At 36.4% G+C, this 22,148-nt stretch overlaps 1 protein-coding gene across 2 annotated transcripts in view; it reads left to right on the top strand.

The window, feature by feature from the left end:
* The window catches only part of LOC115222160 (dynein heavy chain 1, axonemal-like), a 298,343-nt gene that overhangs the window by 261,744 nt on the left and 14,451 nt on the right, over positions 1-22,148 (top strand). For both annotated transcript variants that reach the window (XM_036511126.1, XM_029792301.2), the window contains exons 71-76: positions 4,983-5,156; positions 10,068-10,247; positions 11,552-11,728; positions 12,864-13,034; positions 13,860-13,990; positions 17,287-17,431. In XM_036511126.1, the coding sequence (XP_036367019.1) occupies positions 4,983-5,156; positions 10,068-10,247; positions 11,552-11,728; positions 12,864-13,034; positions 13,860-13,990; positions 17,287-17,431 (978 nt within the window). The remainder of the gene's footprint in view (positions 1-4,982; positions 5,157-10,067; positions 10,248-11,551; positions 11,729-12,863; positions 13,035-13,859; positions 13,991-17,286; positions 17,432-22,148) is intronic.

Raw genomic sequence — 22,148 nt, 5'->3', positions numbered from 1 at the left:
AACTCACATCTCACACATGACATCATCTTTTCTTTTCTTTCATTCATATACTTCAGTGCTGAATAAGACTGACACGTGTCCAGAGTTGTCTCCCATACCTCTTGAACTTAAAAAAAATTTATCACTACTTAATCTTTAATTTATAACTTATAAATGCCTACATTTATACTAACTCAGGTATATTTGATGCTTGCTTTTTTGGGGGGCAACTAACACATAGCTAAAACTCTATCCATCTAAATACAGTTTTTGCATCTTCTATCAAGTCCCTTAATCATCATCATCATCATCATCATCATATAACGTCCATTGTCCATGTTGCTCACTCCCATGTTTTCCTGGATCTACCTCTACCACAGTTAGGGATCGGTACTTCTTTACACTGCTGCCCTCATCCATAAGCATCATATCACCATATCAACATATTCGTCTCTCTTACACATCTGATGCCTCTTACACCTAACTTTTCTCTCAAGATGCTTACACTCTGTTGAACATACACACTGACATTGAAGCATGCTGGCTTCATTTCTTTCAAGCCTACACATGTCCTTAACTGTCACAGCCCATATTTCACTGCCATGTAGCTTAGCTGTTTACAAACAGGCATCATACAATCTACCTTTCACTCTGAGAGAGAGGCCCTTTGTTGCTAGCAGAGACAGGAGCTCTCTAAACTTTGCCCAGCCTAATCTTATTCTGACAGCTATGCTCTCGGAGCATCCACCTCCACTCCTAACTTGATCACCTAGGTAACGGAAGCTATCTACTACTTCTAGCTTACCCCCATAGCAGTTGATGGAGTCTATTTTCTGCACATATTTGGTATTTATCGTACATGTGCATCTGTCACACACAAAAACTATTTTCCCTGTTAACTTCCCTCTGATATTACTTCACCTTTTATGTGTTCAAAGCTTACACTGGGTGCATCTTATGGAGTTTCTACTTAAACATTTTCTACAAATGAAGCAGGGCCACCTATTTGAAGGGACTTGTGATTTGCCTACCTTCCAACTTAATAAGATTTTGGTTTTTGCTAGGTTAACTCTAAGGTCCTTTGATTCTAGACCTTTCTTCCATACCTGGAACTTCTCTAGTTCTGGTAGTGATTCAGCTATCAGAACAAGGTCATCAGCATAGAGGAGCTCCTAGGGGCAGCCTGTCTTGAATTTCTCTGTTATTGTCTGGAAGACTATGATAAACAAGAGGGAGCTTAGACCAATCTTTCATGAACCCCTACTTGTACCCTGAACTCTTTGCAGTACTCGTTGCCAATCCTCACCTTACTGGTAGCATTTCTGTAAATGACTTGTACAGCTCTCACTAACCACTTGTCTATCTCTAGTTTCTGCATTGACCACCAGATAAGGGACCAGGGGACTCTGTCGAAAGCTTTCTCCAAGTCAACAAAAGCAAAGTTCAGAGGTTTATTTGTGGCTATATATTTCCCCTGCAACTGCCTTACCAGAAATTTAGCATCAGTGGTGCTTCTATCTGGCACAAAACCAAACTGCATCTCATCTACACTAATTCTCTCTCTAATTAATTGGGCTATGACTCTCTCCATAATTTCCATCACCTGATCCAACAATCTGATACCTCTATAATTATTTCTATCCAAAGCATCACCTTTACCTTTTTAGTACTTGACTATGGTGTGCTACACCAGTTATTGGGTGGGTATGACTCCTTTGTGGATCACCTGATTTACAATACGGGTGACAAAACCATAACTTACACCGCTAGATATTTTAAGCATCTCAGTGGTGATTCCTGAAGGACTGGGGTCCTTAATTGCTTTATCTACTAAGGTACTGTCATTTCGGGTAGGAAGTCCCTCAATTGGTTCAACATTTGACAGACTCTCCTCCTCCCATTCGTTCTCCACATTCAGCAGTCTTTCATAATGGCATCTCCAAGCCTCTTTTGTTGCAGAATCACTAAATGAAAGTGCACCATCATCCATGCGGACACATCACAATTTTCTCTCACACACTGTCTTGCAATCCGGAACACTTCAATTCTTTGGTCCTCACATCACTAAACATTGGCAGACTTACTCTTTTATGCTTCTCCTTTGGCTAGATATACCTGTCTCCTAGCTTTTCTGGCTATCTGATATAGCTCCCTGCTACCCCTACTCTTCCAGGTCTTCCAGACTTGTTTCTTTGCTCTAATGGCCCTGTCTACAGCAACATTCTACCACTATGTAACCCTAGGTCTGGTTGGGACTTTGCACCATCCGAAGATTTGGTCTGTGGCATTCAGCAAGCTGTCCTGCAGGAATTCCCAGTTGCCCTCTATGTTACAACTCTATAACACTTCTTGCTCTCATCAAATTTCTCATGTAGGATGTCCCTAAATCTCTACCCATATAAAGGGTCTTTAATCTTTCAAATCCTTCTTTTCCAAATTGGTCTGCTTCTTGGCATCCTTCTGGCCAGAGTCTAAAGGTCACTAATGACTAGTCTATGCTGAGGATCCATTCTTCACCAGGAAGGTTTTTCGTATTTAGGAGCAACCATGCATCCTGCTGCCTGGTGAGAATATAATTGATCTGGCTGGTGTAGCCATCTGGTTGGTAGGTTATCAGGGGGCTGGTCAGCTTCCTGAAGCTGGTGTTGCAGATCAATAGGTTATTTGCATCACAAAACTCCAGCAACTTTGTTCCTTCTTCATTTTGGGAACCAATTCTATGGCTCCCATGTACCCCATGGGAAATACGGGGCTGCTGTCTGACATTCCCATTGAAATCCCCAGCCATGAAGATGATATCCTTGTCATTCATCTTAAAGGTAGCTGCAGAAGAATATCATAACAATGGTCCCTCTGAGCAATTGATAGGCCTGCTTGAGGGGCATAGGCAGAGATAATTGATGCTATGCTATCCTGCAAGACTAGCTTGAGCTTAAGCACTCTATCGCTCACTCTGCCTAGCATCTATAACTTTATCCACCCATTTCTCTGCAAGAAGTATACCGACACCACCTACCCCATCACTGTGACCTTCCCAGATTTTATACTGAAGTGTCTTGCCTGTGAGAAACGTGGCTGAAGTGAAGCTCCACCTTACCTCTTGGATACAGCGTGCATCAACATGCCTCTGTTCAAGCATCTCGACAATCTTGCTAAACCCACCTTTCAATATGCCTACATTAACAGTGCCAACCCTGAGAACTGGGAGAAGGGTGCAGGAGCGGACATAGGCAGGAGAGATGGCATTGGGCACCTGTAAAGAAGGTTTCAGTGATCATTTGGTAACAAACATTCCATATCAGTTGGTTTCACTTTAACTTACCATCATTCAAACATGTTAAAATCGTTGTCTCTGTTGGTGGTGAGTAGTGTTGTAAATATAAGCATTACTGCTGCAAATGTAAATAGGTTAATGTATAAATTAATTATATAAATGATCTTCTATTGGATAGTCCTTTATATACAGAGAGTAAGAGGTAGGTGGTTTGTTAATTTGCTAATAATTTACTAAGTAACATATCACCTTTTGGTGCATGCAGTAGTAGTGTGGGCAATTGTTGGTGGCAGGAAGGGATGAAGGTATGCAAATCTTTTGGTAGAGAATCAAGGTAGAACCCTGTAAGGGTTTCCAGTATTGAGGATAGATTTCTGGTATAGATGGTGTTTGCATCAGAGGCAAGCAATGATCAATTTAAATCAGGAGTGTTTACGAATGGGAGAAACATAGCAAACCTGTCTGGGCTAAAATCACAAAAATTAATACACAAAATACAAAACAACAGAATACAAGACAATATAATTCGCATCATTCTACTTTGGGTACATATTTTATTCATGTCTACCTTTATAAAGAAATAGAAGTACTGAAAATGAAAGATCACTTAAACATGCCATATGAGATACACAGTTTTGTTGCTACAGCTAACCCTAACCCTCACAGTCCCTGTTTCTAAGTGTACAATTAACCCGAAGAATATCGGCACATCTGCCACACCTACAACCCAACGGTGAGGTATCTACTCAGTTGCTTGACCAGCTAATAATCAATCTCCCTTAAATCCCTATTCCTGTTTTAAAACATGGCATTGTGCATTTGATAATGTAGTTCTATAAAGACAATGTCTGAAAGAAAAGATGAAATGGCCATGGCTGGAATGCCATTTCATAAACTGACTCAATTTGAAATGATCAGTGTTTTAACACAACTATCCCCACTACTTAACATCTGTTAAAACACCATAGACAATCAAAAAAAATACAGAAAAAAGCCATTATACCCCTATAGGCCTTGAATAACTTACTGGCATTGTTGAGAGACTCAACAATCCCAGACGAACATAAGTTATCACATCTCACTTATTTGCTTCCGTCACTAATATCTACATGCTTACAAAAGAAGACACTTTGTCATATTGTACCTTATTTAACAAACCCCTGTATACTGAGTGCACAGTGTTGTCCTTAACTAGGTGAAAGCATGGTTTATTGAGCACTAGATTTATTGATTTTTATTCAATAGTTCAACAGACCACTAACATTTCATAGGTATGTTCAACCAAAGTTAACAAGGCCTATACAATAGCAGTGGCCCCATCACCCACACCTCTGTCTTTTAGCTTCTGGTTTTTCTCCATTGCAACATCACATTATGTTTCCATTTAGCCACTAACCTGCTGCAACAATTCAAACTAAACACTAGCAACTTAAAAACCATCCTGTTTCCACTAAATAATAGTGTCTTACCCTAGAATAACATTGAAACATTAGAAATGCTGGCTTTACTTCAATAAACAATGAAGTGAATCTTGAAGGATTAAGCTTATCTTTAATTATTTACAGTTTTCTTTAAGAATAATGCCAATTAAAATTGTTTACTGTATGTATTGTTGGAAAATAGTAGATTGTAGTCACTTAGTAGTGAGTGGTCAGTTTCTCTCTTGAAGACTAGGAAGGGATAACGTGTTAGCACTTCTTTTAAGTTTAAAATCATTTCCTATTTTCAGGTACATCGTGATTTCCGACTTTGGCTAACCAGCATGCCAAGCACCAGTTTCCCTGTGTTTATCCTTCAAAACAGTTCCAAAATGACAGTGGAACCACCAAAAGGCATTAAAGCAAATCTTTTAAAATCCTATATGTCAATTAATGATGATTACTTGAATTCATTGGCAGAAAAGGTATCTGTACTTAATAAATTTTTCCTTATGAATGGGTCTGTTCTTCTAGATATATACAACTGACTAAACACTTAAATCTAGCTATATTATTATTCTCAGTAGCCAAGGGACTTATATATATTAAAAACAAAAGCAAAAAAAAAACAGTAGAACACATTCAGAGAGGTTGGACAATCATTGCGTTGATGATGGCTATTGAACCAGTGCCACAACCATTATCTCATTTCCAGACAATAAACTTTTCCTTTTCTTTAATGGCATCTCATCTTTGGAGAAATTCGTGACTCCTCAGATTATCTCTCCTTCCCAAGTGAATCTGGTCTTAATTGCTATTTGGTAATTAGGAGACATACTCTAGAGGCAGAGGGGATAAGTTTCATAAATCAAGAATATATGTTGTATAGTATTTGATACACCTGTATTTGTTTCACTCTCTTTCTCTCTCTCTCTTTCTCTTTTGCTCTCTCTCTCTTTCTCTTTTGCTCTCTCTCCCTTTGTAGGGATAAGCAAGTTGGACAGATCAATATATAAAGTGTATTAAATACATGAAATAAAAACAAAAATATAAATATTTTTACATACAAAAAGGTCCAACTTACGCAGAATACAAACGATGTAGAAAATTAAAGAGGTTGAAGTATTACAAACCCAACAGCTGTTTCTGTGGGTTTGGTGGGGTCCCAAATAATATCCCTACATTTACTTCTATACTCACTCAAGTCTAAATCTCTTGAGCACTATTAAGTGTATTCTAAATGGAGAATATCTGATTATCATCTATGAACCATATATATAATTATTATTTAAGGGAATGTTATTCCTAACTTACAGGGAAAAATTTAATTTAGAAATACTAAATCAAATTTCACAAAATATAATATATATATAAAAATTAGAAAAAAACACCTATTATCAATTCAAAATGAACAATTAAATTATACCATCTAGAAAATTACATATAATAGAAATATTAAAAATAAAATAACAATAAAATACCAATGATTAAGTAAATTGCAAAAAAATAATAAAAACGTATATATATATATATATATATATATATATATATATATATATACAGGGTACGTAAGATATTTGAGGATAGATTTATATTTATAAAAAACATATGTAATAAGATAATAACTTGATTTATCAAAAAATGCTATGAGGGAAAAAATAAACCTTCTTTTCTATAATGTTATTCAATAAAAGCCAGCTTCAGCTTTAACTACTGCTTCTATATGGGATTTAAGTCATGTACATGCTTGAATCAAACTGGTCCTGGTTCATTTGGGACATTACTCTGACTATGGCAGCTTTCAAAGAATCTTTGGTGTTATGGGGCGTTCATTGACCTCTCTCTCAACAATGCTCCACATGGATTGAGATCTGAGAAATTAGCAAGCCAAATGTTAGAGGTTATGGGATCATCAAAAAATTTTCAGCCATCCATTCCTGTGTTACTGGAGCCATGTGTGATAGTGCAGAGTCTTACTGAAACACATATGGCCTTCCATTGCATACAGGGCTTAACAATTATTTCCAGGACCTCAATGTAGGCAGCAGAGTTAATTTTAGGGTTTTGTGGAAAGAAGTAAGGAAGTATTACATGTCATTCATTGCTAACAACCCCTAAAACCATGATAGTTGCAGGAAATTTTTCTATCCATAACACTTGGAACTTCAGAAGGGTCTGCACATAACTATCTGTCATTTCTTCTGTTAAATTTTTGATCTTGGTCGAAGTTTTTCTCATTTGAGAAAAATTAAATCAAATCTTCTGTTGAATTTTTCATTTTGTTTAAGAGCCTTTTACATCTGATGTAGTGATATTCTTTTACTTTTTCTAACAAACTAGAGATTTTAGTTGGAGGAAGGGGTCTAACCAGTGCACTTATGCATGCCTTTCTTTCATTAGACACTAAACTCTGCTTGCGAAGACCTGTTGAGGCAAGTGAAATCAAAATCAAATTCAATGACTGGCATCTGTACTAGTAGAGTGCTAAGAGTACCATACAAGTGAGATCGTTGCCAGAGCAACAAGCTAGCCTCCATGCCGATGGCATGTTTAAAAACACCATTCGAGCATGGTCATTACCTGCGTTGTCTTACTAGCACTTGTGCTGGTGGCACATGAAAAAAACATTCGAGCGAGGTCATTGCCAGTGCCGCTGGACTGGCTCTTGTGCAAGTGGCACATAAAAAGCACCATTTAAGCATGGCCGTTGTCAGTACTGTCTGACTGGCCCTCGTGCCGGTGACACTTAAAAGCACCCACTACACTCTCGGAGTGGTTGGCGTTAGGAAAGGTAACTAGCTGTAGAAACTCTGCCAGATCAGATTGGAGTCTGGTGCAGCCATCTGGTTCACCAGACCTCAGTCAAATCGTCCAACCCATGCCAGCATGGAAAGCAGACGTTAAATGATGATGATGATGATGATGATGAAAGGAATTTTTTTTCACAATTTCTATAGTATTTAAGTGTAAAATTGTAAAGCTGCAAGAGTGTTTTTTCATATTTTATATTAGTGGGGTGGTTTATGGTACAGGTGGATAGAACAGGGTTGATAGGATATCAGCAAGTTTAGCTATTAGAAAAGATTACTGGTTTGAAGGGTTTTAGTGTTTTTAAGATGTTATGCCTGAATGAAGAGACTGTTCAGTGTTTCAGTTCAGGGTTTGATCCATAAATGTCAGAATGTTTGAGGAATCATTTGTACAAACTTGGCAGAGTTTGTTATTACCTTGGTATAGTTGTGTGTGCGAGAGTATTTTCCACTTGATGCTAAACAGAGTATGTGTGTGTGTGTATGAGAGAGAGAGAGATAAAAGTTCAATTAGAAGTTAAATAAGCCTCATTAACGGATAATGATATCCAATGAATTTACTGGTTTATTACCTACTATTCGTTTTGAATATTAATTTTAATACTCAAAAATAGGTAATTAAATAAACCAAGGTTTATATTTATTTATTTAAAAAGAAAATACAAATAAATCAATTAATGATTATATTTATTAATTATAAAAGTAGACATAATCTCTGACTGCTGTTTTGATTCAGACTTTAAAAATTTAATTAAAGTAATTAAATCATTATGAACTTGAATCTCATCAGAGGTAGAAACAAAAGATATACCATTACATTTTTATGTTTTTATGTGTTAAGTATGTAGAGCATTTCAGCTCAGTGAGTATTGTTTTATAGAAAAATTTGGTATAGACCTTGTAAAGGGGAGAAAGGAAGGATATTTAGAGAAATAGACATAAACTATAACATAATATACTCTGGGTAATCATTAAAAAGTATAGAGATATATAATAATTATTCTTGTATTTAAGTATCATATTAATATTAGGGTAAATATGTTTATAAACATTTGAAGCAGCTGTCCCTTTGATTTTCTTCGAGATATTCCCCCAAAGCAACTATATTTGATCTGTTATGTTTTCACTTGATAGAAGTTTTGCTGAGGAAGTTCCACCAATGTGATTTGTCTTGATGTTTAGACATATATTCAATAACAAGGGGATTCTTTTTATTGACCTCAGAACAGTTTTTTTTTTGTTTTTTGGGATGGCATTGTATATTACATTATTTACATTTGACAGATATTTGTCCTTATCTTGTTTGTTGTTAACACAACGTTTCGGCTGATATACTTTCCAGCTTTCATCAGGTGTCTTAGGGAAATTTTGAACCTAGGTTCTCATTCCTAAGGTATTTTTCGATGTTGTTATTATTATTATTATTATTATTATTATTATTATTATTATTATTATTATTATTTTTATTATTATTATTATTAATATTATTAATTATTAATATTATTATTATTTTTATTATTATTATTATTATTATTGAGTGAGAGAGCAGTGCATGCCATCAAAGTGACACTGGGGTAAAATATACGAAACCCAGTATACCCATCTTGACTACCAGTCTGATAAGGGTACACCAAGCACATGCATCACAACCATATGTGCCTTGCAGGTGAGGCCCAGTTAGAATTTTCTTCTGGTTGAGTAGCCAATCCCGCTCAAAAGGTCCCTGAATAAAGATTGTTTAAGGATGTTGAACGAACCACCCATGTTTCCAAAGGTTAATTATCCAAACCTCCAAGAATCCCTCTCAACACATGGCTATGATGCTCCCCCACTACTTCTGCTCCTGATCAGAGATGCACATATCGTCAGCCAGTAAGAGACATGCTCAACTGGTTAAGGTCAAACAACTGACAAGCAAATCTGTGGTATTGAGCAGAATATTTGCTGTAGTCCATCTTTTATACCAAGACAATATTATTATTATTAGTATTATTATTATTATTATTATTATTATTATTATTATCATTATTATTATTATTATTATTATTATTCAGGTCACTGCCTGGAATCGAACTCGGAATGGTATTGTATATTGCTTTAGTGAAAATGTCCCCTTGCATTGGGAGGAAGTATAGTTTTGGATAGCTGCTGATTACACATGCAATATCATAGTTGCATTTTGGGATTCCAAGGTCTTCACTATCTCTTGTTTGCTTAGTATGCTATAGCAATCTCCTGTTCATGGATTGCAAAAGTGCTGCCTATAAAGTGTGATGTGATGTTGTGGTTGTGAACCCAAGAAAGCCTGCATTTCATGTCAATACTGGTTTCATCTTTAAGTCTACAGAAAACATCTACACCTAGTCTTTTTATTTTCCTCTTTTTGGCATGCTGAGCATTCTTTGAAGTATGTTAGTCCTACTGTTTTGCAGTTATTTGGAAGGTAATTGGCATGAGGGTACCTCCTGAGGAGCTCCTGGACAACAAATGGATGGGTGGACTGATGGGTAAGTCTGAATGGAGGGATGGATACTTGTATGTTTGTTTATTCACTTGTCTATTAATATTTATTTGCTATATTTCCAGTCAACAAATTTCAAGTCTTTGATATTATCACTCTGCTTATTTCATGGAGTTATCCTTGAACGAAGAAGATTTGGACCACTCGGCTTCAATATTCCGTATGAATTCACTGATGGGGATTTAAAAATCTGTATGAGTCAACTGAAAATGTTTCTTTCAGAATACACAGAAATACCATTCAAGGTGCGAATTTTATTAATATTGTAATACTGTTTCCTGTTAATTTTAAAACAAAAATTAAAACTCGTATTATGTGATAGAAAAATTTAATATCCCTATTTGTACATCAACCATTATTTTATACCTCAAATAAGTAAAATAGTTTGCAGTATCTTGTGTTTGGACATGCTGATGTTTTCTTGTAATTCTATGTTGAAGTGCACACCATGTTACAGTTTCTTCTGAAAGTCTCTGACAAAATTCACAGCATCTCTTATCATCTGCTTACTAAAGTGATTGCCTTTATTCTTGATGCAGTGTCCATCTCGTCATATGCTGCCATTGTATTGAGGCTTGTCTTTGTGAAATTACACATTCTTCATACATGACAAATTGTTAAGTCATGAGATGGGTTTATTAAAAATGGTTATAAGTAATACTTCAGCTATTTTTCTGAAATGATGGAATGGAAGCACCTGAGGTGGACAGATTATACCTTTGAATTTAAATTGCTGGTGTTTTGCATGAGAGAAATCGAGGTAAAACCTGTAATGGATTAATAAAAAAATATAGACAGACAGATTTATAGATTGACAAACAAACAGATTGACAGACACACAGACATGTTGGCAGGCAGTACTCACACTTGTTCAACCATTTCAAGCAAGGCCTCATCTTCTACAAGAGAAGGTCTCCCTGACCTTGGTTTGTCTTCAAGGCTGGTGTCACCTTCCTTAACAACCAGTTTTATGCCACACATTTGTCGACAGTTCCTGGCTCTTCCAAATCATCTTTTTGTTGCTGTTACCCTTGCACTCAGTCCTTTTTCTACAGGGAATGTAAAATGGCACTAAATGTAGTTTTTTTACCTCCCATTATCAAAACTATTAAATAAAGAAGAAAAGTTAATGTTTATATGTTATATATGAGAGCAAAGAATAAGCAATATAACATAGAGATACATTGCCAAAAATCATCAGTGAAAATCCCTAAAACTTCCGACTCATATATCCCAGAGTAGCAGTTCTCTACTGGTGGTCCATGACAGAAAAAGCTTCAACCACATATTTTACCAGAATTGTACATTAGAGTTTGTCAGAATGTCCTCATATATTTGCTTATTGTTATAGTTTTCTATTTGGTTGTATTATTTAATATTTAATTTCTGGTTTAATTTCATTGATTTTTTGCTCAAAAGTGATTCATGAAAATATTCAGTAAACCAAAGGGGTTCACAAAAAAAAACCAAAAAAAACTGTCACTTAATATTTATTTTATTAAGATTCATTATGTATTAATATCATTTTAATTAATATTGTCAACGACAGGTTTTAAAGTACACTGCTGGTCACATTAATTATGGTGGCAGAGTCACTGATGATCATGATAGGAGGTGTCTAATGACCATTCTGGATGATTTCTACAATAGCCAAATATTTGAAGAAAATTTTGCTTATTCTGAGTCGAAGATTTACAAACAAATCTCCAGTGCTCAAGATCACAATGTAGGTGGTTTATTGTTTCTCTGTTACTGCTTCTCTCTTTGTGTGTATGTGTGTGTGTCTTTAATGATGTGGATGTGAGTGTGCTAACTATTGTGCATGTGAAGGAGTATATTTGCAGTTGTTTTTGAATACATGTCTATGTGTTTATATGTTTATACACACAGACACAGGCATATACTCTTACGTGTGTGTGTGCGCGTGCACAATATTTCAGGCTGATGGTCAGTGTAATCTTATAAAGTGAATGTTATATGAAGTTTGAGAAGAAAGTTCTGTGGCCAAAGTGAAGTTTGTGTGATGAATGGTCAGTTTGGTCTGTGGTAGACACGGACTAAGGAATATTGTTCTGGAAAGAAGAAACGTTGACCATTTATTGACTTTCAATGGTTGTGGTACTAAGAGAAAAATTAAGAAGCCATGGAAAAGATCATTTATTCTTTTACTGTTACAACCTGATTCTTATTTGGTACCAAATTTCTGTAAACAATACAAATTTTCTTTAGCATTTTACTCTACAAAAGAGACATACCACCTCTAAAGATTGCAATTTGTGATGAGGTTTATGTGATTAATATTAGCATGAAGTTCTGTCAGCCAAAACCTGTAGTGAAAGCCTGGCAAGAGAGGGAATAGATGTCTGGAGAGGAAGGACAAAATAGAATGTTTGGCAATGGGTTGTTGGAGAGAAAAAGAGACTCAGAGGAGGGAAGCTGAGTGAATTCAGTGGATTAACTCACAACTATTGCATCTGTTAAAACTTTAAATTCTTCCACAACTTTAAGTGTTCTTTAATCATTCATTATATAATATTAAGTGTTATGTATTTCATTAATTAATTTTAGCTGTTAAGATGAATATTTTGCTATTATAACACTCAAATTAAGTCACTTGATACAAATTTAATTTTACTCCTACACTAGTGTTCCATTTTTTGATGATTTGATAAAAGTTTTAAATGAAAATGGATTTGAAAGTAAAAATGCAAACTGTTATCTGTAGAAAATTACAGAGAACAACAGTTGATAATCTTTATGAGTATAATGAAGAGAGTTGAGATATATCTGTTCACTCAATTCTTACTGTTTAATTCATAAATCCTTTGTGAAATTCTGATATATATATATCTTTCATTTAGGGTTATATGGCTTATATAAGAAACCTTCCCATTAATGATACACCAGAGATCTTTGGTCTTCATGACAATGCCAATATCACTTGTGCACAAACAGACACATTTCAGCTGTTAACATGGTTGTTAAATTTGCAACCAAAGATATCTACAGGAGTTGGCACTTCCAGAGAAGAGGTAAGTGCTATATTTTCTACAATCTTAAATCTATCAAAGGAAATATTAAGTAAATTGCATTTCCATTCTAAACATAGTTTCCCTTCGGTTGTTACTAAGGTTCAGCATTCATCTCGCTGTTTTTTGATAAAACAGGGTTTATCATAAATATTTCAGTGTATAATGTTTGGTGTATTTTTAGACATGTAACATATCTCATTGAATAAGAATTCCTTTGACCAAATCAGTTAAAAAACTGTATATATTCCATTTCACTTTCTTTTCTCATCCATCCTTCATTTACAGTATTTCTCTTTCGCATTTTTCATTTTCTGCTGACCAACCTTTTCACCTGAACTACCTCATACTTAACACCTAACATTTGCTATAATTCTCAACACTTCATGTCTGTCATCACCAGCACTCTCTCTATCCATTCCTATGTATCTCTGACCTTCATCTCTGTTACTGTCTACCTCTCTCTCCTTCCCCCTCACATTTCACATCATTTCCCTATTTCTCACCCACTTACAGTTTTAGACTACTTCTACTCTCCACCCTTTCTGTATGGCTATTTATCACCTCCTCCTCCACTCCTGATCTGCCCCCTTTCATTCACCTTCACTTCGAACCATCTGTCACTCTCCTTTCACACTCTTGTGAACTTTAACCCAATCCACTGTCCTTATTCATTCTTATATTCACCTTCCTTCTTGCACCTTAATGAGAAGCCCTGATACTTTGTTTCCACATCTGTTTCCTTTTCCATTTACTTTCACCCATCCTTAAGCACCACTGTTATTTCTACTCTATACTTATTTTTGTATATATTGCTTAACCAAACAGGCCACTGAAGAAACGGCCAAAGATATCATACAGCAACTCCCTAACTTATTTCATGTGAAAAGTGTCATGGAACAGTACCCAATATTGTATGAACAATCTATGAATACAGTTCTTGTCCAAGAAGTCATTAGGTAAGATATAAATTTTAATACCTTTTGATGTAGTGTCATTTATGTTTTGTGTATAAATATAGTAGCACTGCACATGTATGTTGTTTTTGTGAAGGATATCAGGTTGAGCCAAATGTTTTTTGTCTTTTTTTTTCTGTATTTCAAGCTTTAATTAATAATTCAAACAAATCACATATGAAAAGCATTTATTCATCAAAATATATACGATCGTATTCTGTTGTATGTTACCATTGTTGTGTTAGGAGCTCAATTCCAGACTTTTGGCTGGTTCAGAGACAGAAACGCCCTACACCTGTTTTCAACTTCATCCACATTGTTGATCCTCTTTCTATTCAGGAAATGGCTCGGAAAAGTTGGTAATTTTGGACTGTAGGCAGAACTTCCAGCCTCTCACATCTCTGAAATTTGCACTTGGTTACATTGGTAGTGTGTGCTGAGGCCATTGTCATGCTGTAGGAGTGTGCTTCCTCAATTGATCAATGCCAGCCAGTTGGCTTTCAAAATATCGTTTACTCATTGTGGTTGTTGAGCATAAAGGTTAGCATTCACAACATGAGCATTCACAACATGACAACACAGCATTCACAACATGAGTATTCACAACATGACAACACAGCATTCACAACATGAGACAAATTCAAAGTGCACCAAACTCCTTCGAAATTGCACCACACACACATGACCTTCTGCTTAAACCACCTTAGACAACTATTTCTTCACACTCTAGCTTTCACTAGTGAAGTTTTAGAGATGGAGAGCAATATATAAAAAGTATAAATCTTTAGGTAAATATATTCAATTTAAAATATTCAAATAAAAATATATATTTTTAATACAATAACTTCTCTCACACAGGTATATCTTTAGGATGAGTTTGGATATTAATTTCTTTATATTAATAATAATAATATATTATTCAAAAATATATCTATATAAAAAGTAGGCGTGTGTGTTGAGCTGTTAATCAATTAGGTACTGACTACAGAGAGAAAGAGAGACAGAGAAGTTTGATATTGTTAAGGGGACATTGGAATTATTTCTACACTTACTCAGTTCTGGTGCTGTATAGATATTCCTGTTATGCGTATTAGCAACAGAAATATTACCATTTTGTATAATGGCAGTTTAAGAACTGTTATTAGAATTGTGCTTATTGGATCTACTCCCAGAATCTAAGATTGAACTGGAAATAATGCAGTTATTACATGCATGCATACATACATACATACACACACACACACATTCATACATACATACATGCACACACACATGCACACACACATACATACACACATACACATACACACATACACATAGACATACACACACACATACACAGATACACACGCATACACACACACACACAAATGTATGTATGCATGTATATATACATACATATATTAGAGAGTAAACACGTATGTATACATACATATTTGCTTGTATGTCCTCTTCTGTTTTTAATTATTTAAATTGATCCTCTGACGAAGAAGCTGGTTTCTGACAAACATATAAAGCTCCATCGTTGGAATGTAGATAAAAAAAACAATGTCACATTTTAAACTTGAAAAAAGCCTTGTATATTTTTACTGTTCCACTTACAAATTGCTTCCGTATTGTACAAATTAGCTGGTCAATATTTTGGGGTTTTTTTCTGGAAACCCTGCCTATTTTAGGTTGTCCCTTAGGCATTTACTCACAAAACTAAAGGTACCAGTTATTATTGGTATAAATGTGAATTTATCATGTGGATGCAGAAGCAGGAAGCTTCAAAGCAACTGTCCATGGTTATCCTCTTTGAAAGTGGTAGGACATCCTTTTTGTTGTGTGTCCCAAACAACATTATCTGGCCTGCCAGGTTTAGACTTGACGGATGTTTTGAAGGGAATGTCCCACCATTACTGCTTTCATTGATGTTTGTGTATGTATTCAATAACAGGATTTTCAATATTTATTCTTGGAAATTCGTTTTTCTGAGTGGCATTGTGTATTATTGTGTAGCAACAATGTTCTGCCACATACGAAGGTAGTAACTTTGATGACATTTTTGGGTAACTGCTAATCACATGCATGATGTCTTCCACAAAATAGGTCTAAGAGCTATTCATGTGTGTATCTCAGTTTTTGTTCCTATGTACATTACTTACTCTGTCATCAGAAATGCTGATTTCTTTTTCTTTTTTTTTTCTTTTGGTAGTATGTCAGTAGACTAATGAACAAAAGTTTGAAGCTTCTAGGGGTCATTTGAAAGTTATTATTTTTAAGGTACAAGGACTTGTGTCCAAGAATACAAAAGCTGAAAAATTTTATTGTGACATTGACTTGTTTAGTCTAAAAACTAGAAACATATACAGTCAAATAGAATTTGAATTTTAGTTTTATAAAGAATTTTTATTTCTTGTAGCATTTTGGAAATTACTGGTTTAGACCAACAGAGTTATCTCCCCTGCACTTATCGCTTGAGATCTTTCTTGTAATGTCTGTTCTCTCAGTTCACTGTTTGGCAACCACTACGCCATATATATGATTGTCTCCTCTCGTACATATTAACCGAGGTTGTTTATGTCTGCCTGCTCTCTTAATGCATTCGTTCTCAACTTTATATGTAAATTAACAAATCTTACCTCTCTTCTCATTAGACTCCGCACATCTGCATTCAATGTCCGAGTCTAATTACACTGTAACATCTCACTCAATCTATGCTTCATGACTGAGAAAAGAAATTCATGACCAACACAGATAACCGATTCTTGACCTTCTACTTCTTTCTGACTTGAGCTTTACTACTAAGTTGTTTTACTACACTTGCATCTTCACAATTTGCAATGCTGGCATGGGCTGGATTATAATTTGACACCGGTTTCTCCCTGATGGTATGATTGGACGAGTCTATCACATGGCATATCACCACTTATCTCACTCCTTTTCTGTGAGGTCAAATATATAAAAATTTGACCTTACGTCTTCCGTTTTACTTGCTCTCTCGCAGATGCCTTTCTTTTACAGTAAATATACAATGAGTCCCCACCGTCACTTCCTTTTTATTCACATAATATATCCGGTCAACCTGGTCATCTTCTCACTATACATGAATGTCCAACCACTTTCTTAGCATCTGATTAATGCTCTCCTTTTCATACATATTAATATTCCACATTCAAAAGATAATATTCACCTTATTTTTCTACAATCTTTAACGTCAGGCCTTACAACCATACATCACTTTCTTATATATGCTTCATCTTCATCAACCCAGACTCAATTCTTAATATAGAATGTGTTTTTGAATGGTCTTTTAGATATAACAGGCTTCTTGCAGTTTGTCATAAAAGTCTTCAGGATTTACTGAAAGCCCTGAAAGGTTTGGTTGTTATGTCTCAGCAACTGGAAGCCTTATCAAACAGCCTTTTCAACAACAAAATTCCGGCAATGTGGGACTTGAAGGTAAGATATTATTTCTAAATCAGAATAGAATGAACAGATGAATGATGATGATGATGGTGGTGGTGGTAGTGGTAATGATGAGGAGGAGGAGGATGATGATGGTGGTGGTGGTGGTAGTGGTAATGATGAGGAGGATGATGATGATGGTGGTGGTGGTGGTGGTGATGTTGATGACAGCTCCTCCCCCTCTTCTTCCTCTTCCACTTTGTACTCCCCACTTTTTCTCCATTCAACCAAACAGGACACCCTATTCCCCCTCTCTCCTTAACTTATACCCCTCTTCCTCCTCTCTCCACCTTTCTCCCCCATCTCTCTCCCTCACTTCACTTCCTTTCCATTTTGTCAACCAGCCCCTATCAAGTTTTCCTCCACTCCTGGCATCTTACACACAACCCTTGCTTTGCAAGATAGTTTTAAAACTCCCTCCACTGCTCTCTCCTGTCTCTCCCTCGGTCCTCCCCCTCTCTCATTCTTCCACCACACTCACAAATTCATGAGAGACAGTTTCAAGTTGATGCTCTGAAAAAAGGAAAAAAAAAAAGACCAGTATTTTTTTTTTCTTTTTGCCAAATAAACACACAGAATATGTATTCCTTCTTCGCTTCACCCTTATTATTGTTCTTATTTTATGTCCTTTGTCTGGAAATCTTTTGTTACACATCCTATGACCTCTTCAGCAACCCTTCATTCCCCTGTTTAGCTCATTTTCTCTTCAGAATGGACTAAAAACAGAAAAACATACCATCTCCATTTATAACAATATCTGTTTCAACACACAATTTCACATCAGAAATTTTGCAAAACAAATACATGAAGGAATTCCAACCATGTTTCATGGTTCACTACCCCAACAGCTCCTTTATAGGATCCAGTGGCTAAAGTCATCATCAGGAGGAACCACATCTAGTTTCAGCCCCTACTCCTCTACCGTTTTCGACATGGTGGGATTCTCCTTTCAGGTGTCTTCAGCTCTAGTGTTGAGTGCATTTCTTCATTCTCCTTTTTTCTTTTGTTCTTTGGCCTCTTCAATGCAGTGTCAACAAATGTCAGCAGGTGAATGACCATCCTGCCAAATTTTCCTTTAAATACTTGCCAGTAGGCTCCAGCAGCCAGGACCAGCTAACTGTCACGTGACACTGTCTAAGCTTCGACTGACCAATGGAAGGGAAAGGCGTGTAGTTTTAGCCCGTGCCCTTTCTAAATCTGCCTTCCAACAGTGTTGTGTTAGTTTTAGTTCCAGCAGCCAGAGCCGACCAGCTGTTTAGTGGTACAAGCCTTCGAACCAGGTGGAGGGGGCACCATAAACAAGACTACTACCTTGGCCCACCTGTCAATCATTGATGCTGCTTAAATGTCAGCCAGCCTCACCTAGCGACACTATCTCCCAGTCAGCACGTTATGGCTTTTGAGCCATTTTTGGTCTTCTCACTCCAGCCATATATAGAAACTGGTTTTTTTCGACTGCCTCCTGTATCCTCTTTATTACTTTTCTCAGCTCTGAGCCTGAAAATGCAAACCTTCTTTTAAATAATGTTGTCATTTTCCTTTCAGTGAAGCCCCTAGCCCCCACTGCCGGGTGATAATATTCGACAGTCCATTCCTGTTCTTCACACCCTTCAATTAATTTCTCATGCCTCTTCTCCTTCCATTGCTCTGCATTAGTCATGTTCTCTTCCCATGACACTGTCAGATCCAGCAAAATTCCAATTCTCTGTTCTGTGTTCCATATGATTAAGTCCGGTCTTTTTGTTGTTTTTATGAGTTTGAAATAATAAGTTTTTCCAAATCCGTGGCCAGTTCCGAGTATCCCTTCCATCTTTCAGCTATCTCGTATATTTTATTTGAAGGCCTGGCCTACCTCCTTCTGGAAGTATTTTTTCCATGCTTTTCCACTTTTGGGTACTCTCCCCTATTATATCCCTCGATCTTCTCCTTATGTGCTGTGCTTATGACACCGAGGACTTGATTGTGAGACTACGTATACCAGTCTAGTGCTCACCTGCAGTTTGACAGAACACATCTCACCGTCGCTTTCTCTCCGCATCTACAAAACCTTTTTTTTCTTACACAAAGAATAGTGTGGAGCAGAGGTGCAAAATGGACTTGATGAGTTCTCCACAATAAACTGCAGTTTGCATCATTCCCTTTCTATCATTCTCTTTTCTGTACATCACTTTTTTATTGATATTTATCATTCTCTTTCTACCATCATCTTGCTTAGCCATCAATTGTGCTCTCCCCCATCAACTAACATTACCAGCCACTTCTATGCTGCTAGCTGCCATTCATCTCCAAGCTTACGCATTTCTGATATCCCTTCATCTCTCTTACCACTGACCATTTCTAATAACATAATTTCTTTTCTTAATTCTCTGTTCTCATCAACAACATTTTTTAAAACCTCGCTTTCTCGTGCAAAACATTGCAAAAGCATATGTCCAAAATGTTTTGAAATGGGATCATCTTTGACATCTACAGTAAATTAAAGAAATATAGACGGATGGGTGTTATTGAAAAGTTTCTTAGGAATTCAACTGTCATAAAAATAACTTTGAATACAGTTGTATCAATAGGTTTCAGATATTAGCTTCATGGGACACAACTCTTTTACACGTAATGAGGAAGCAGCTCAAACAAAAGTTCTCTCCCTTGAATCGTAAACGTATTTTCTTTCCTACCGGCAGTTTTTGCAATAAGATGCTCTGCACCCTGAACTGAGTGCTTGCACATCACCTTTTAGCTTCTGTGGAGCCTCTAATAATGGAGTGCAAGTTTATTGGTGAAAACGTTTACATTTGTAGCAAAGATCACCACACACACACACCCCACAGATACACACACATATATACATACATGCATATATATATGTACATGTATATATGTACATCACTTCTAACATTGTGTGTGTGTATATATATATACACACACACACATATATATATTTCTTTATTGCCCTCAGCGGGCTAAACATAGAGGGGACAAACAAGAACAGACAAAGGGATTAAATTGATTACATCGACACCAGTGCATAACAGGTACTTATTTAATCGACCCCGAAAGGATGAAAGGCAAAGTTGACCTCAGCAGAATTTTAACTCAGAACGTAATGGCATTTTGTCCAGCGTGCTAATGATTCTGCCAACTCACCACCTTACACACACACACACACTCACATGCACACACACACACATACCCACACATATATACATTCATACATATACATATAAAAACTAAGAGTTCAAAATACTTGCATCTATTAGTCTACTGGAGTGGGGATGCTCTGAGCTGACTATTGCTGTTTTTACACCTTTTTGTGCCAAGTGGGAATTTTTTTCTCTGCAATAAACTGTGTTGAAAAACCCTTGATGGGTTAAAGAGGTGTGCCACAAAGTATGATATATTAGCAAAACGTTTGGGTGGGATAGATAAGTTTCACATTCATGCCAAATGCTTGATGTGGTTTGACAACAACCTTCATGGCTCCAATTAGGCTTGTGTGTGGTGCCTGTGGATAGAATAGGAAAGAAATGTGAAAAAACATAGCTGGTATTTTATGCTTTATATTAAGTACAAGTGTTTCCGAAAGCTACCATTTTTAATTTCCTTGATCTGTTCATCCTATTATGAAACACAATGCAACCAGCTTACATTATCAGCAGTATTGGCAAAAATACAACAAAGATACTAACCCTCATATACACTAGTAAACGAATAAGTGCAGTCGAATTATTATAGGAGAATAAAATAGAAGGAAAAGAAGAAGGTAAGAAAATGTGAGAGAGGAATGTAAAGGAGGAAAGAAGATTTCCTCAGTTCACTGGTTGTGAACAGGTGACACTTTGTTACATTCTCCAGCAAAGTGGGAAATAACCCTGTGGCTAAGCAGTACCAGCCTGATGTTCAGGAGCAAAAGTATCCCTTCACTCTTTGATAAACCTTCAGTCTTTCTAGAGATGGTGTCTCAATAAACAGTTATTGGTTGTTGTACAACCTCAAAAACATTAATTTCTTATTCTGTTGTGTCTGGGGGGAGTCATTTTCTTTTTGTGCCTTATAATATAACACACTCACCGGTAAAACTATTGAAAAGGTTGCAAGATGCAACGAAAATTTTAGGAAAATAAAAATAACAAAAAGTGGAAATTTTACCTGTGAGTGTGTTACATCATAAGGCACAAAAAGAAAATGACTCTCCCCAGACACAACAGAATATACTTCAACACACAAACTCATATAAAGAATCTTGCAAACCAAATCCAAAAACGAAATATTAATTTCTTATGAATAAATGGAATATAACAATGGTTCAAATAATTGCTTAAAGGCGCAGGAGTGGCTGTGTGGTAAGTAGCTTGTTTACCAACCACATGGTTCCGGGTTCAGTCCCACTGCATGGCACCTTGGGCAAGTGTCTTCTACTATAGCCTCGGGCCGACCAAAGCCTTGTGAGTGGATTTGGTAGACGGAAACTGAAAGAAGCCCGTCGTATATATGTATATATATATGTATGTGTGTGTGTTTGTGTGTCCGTGTTTGTCCCCCTAGCATTGCTTGACAACCGATGCTGGTGTGTTTATGTCCCCGTCACTTAGCGGTTCGGCAAAAAGAGACCGATAGAATAAGTACTGGGCTTACAAAGAATAAGTGCCGGGGTCGAGTTGCTCGATTAAAGGCGGTGCTTCAGCATGGCCGCAGTCAAATGACTGAAACAAGTAAG

The sequence above is a fragment of the Octopus sinensis genome, linkage group LG19 (genome assembly GCF_006345805.1).
Source record: "Octopus sinensis linkage group LG19, ASM634580v1, whole genome shotgun sequence".
NCBI classification, from domain to species: domain Eukaryota; kingdom Metazoa; phylum Mollusca; class Cephalopoda; order Octopoda; family Octopodidae; genus Octopus; species Octopus sinensis.
The sequence above is the reverse complement of the archived record's forward strand: the minus strand, read 5'-3'. Positions and strand labels throughout refer to the sequence as shown.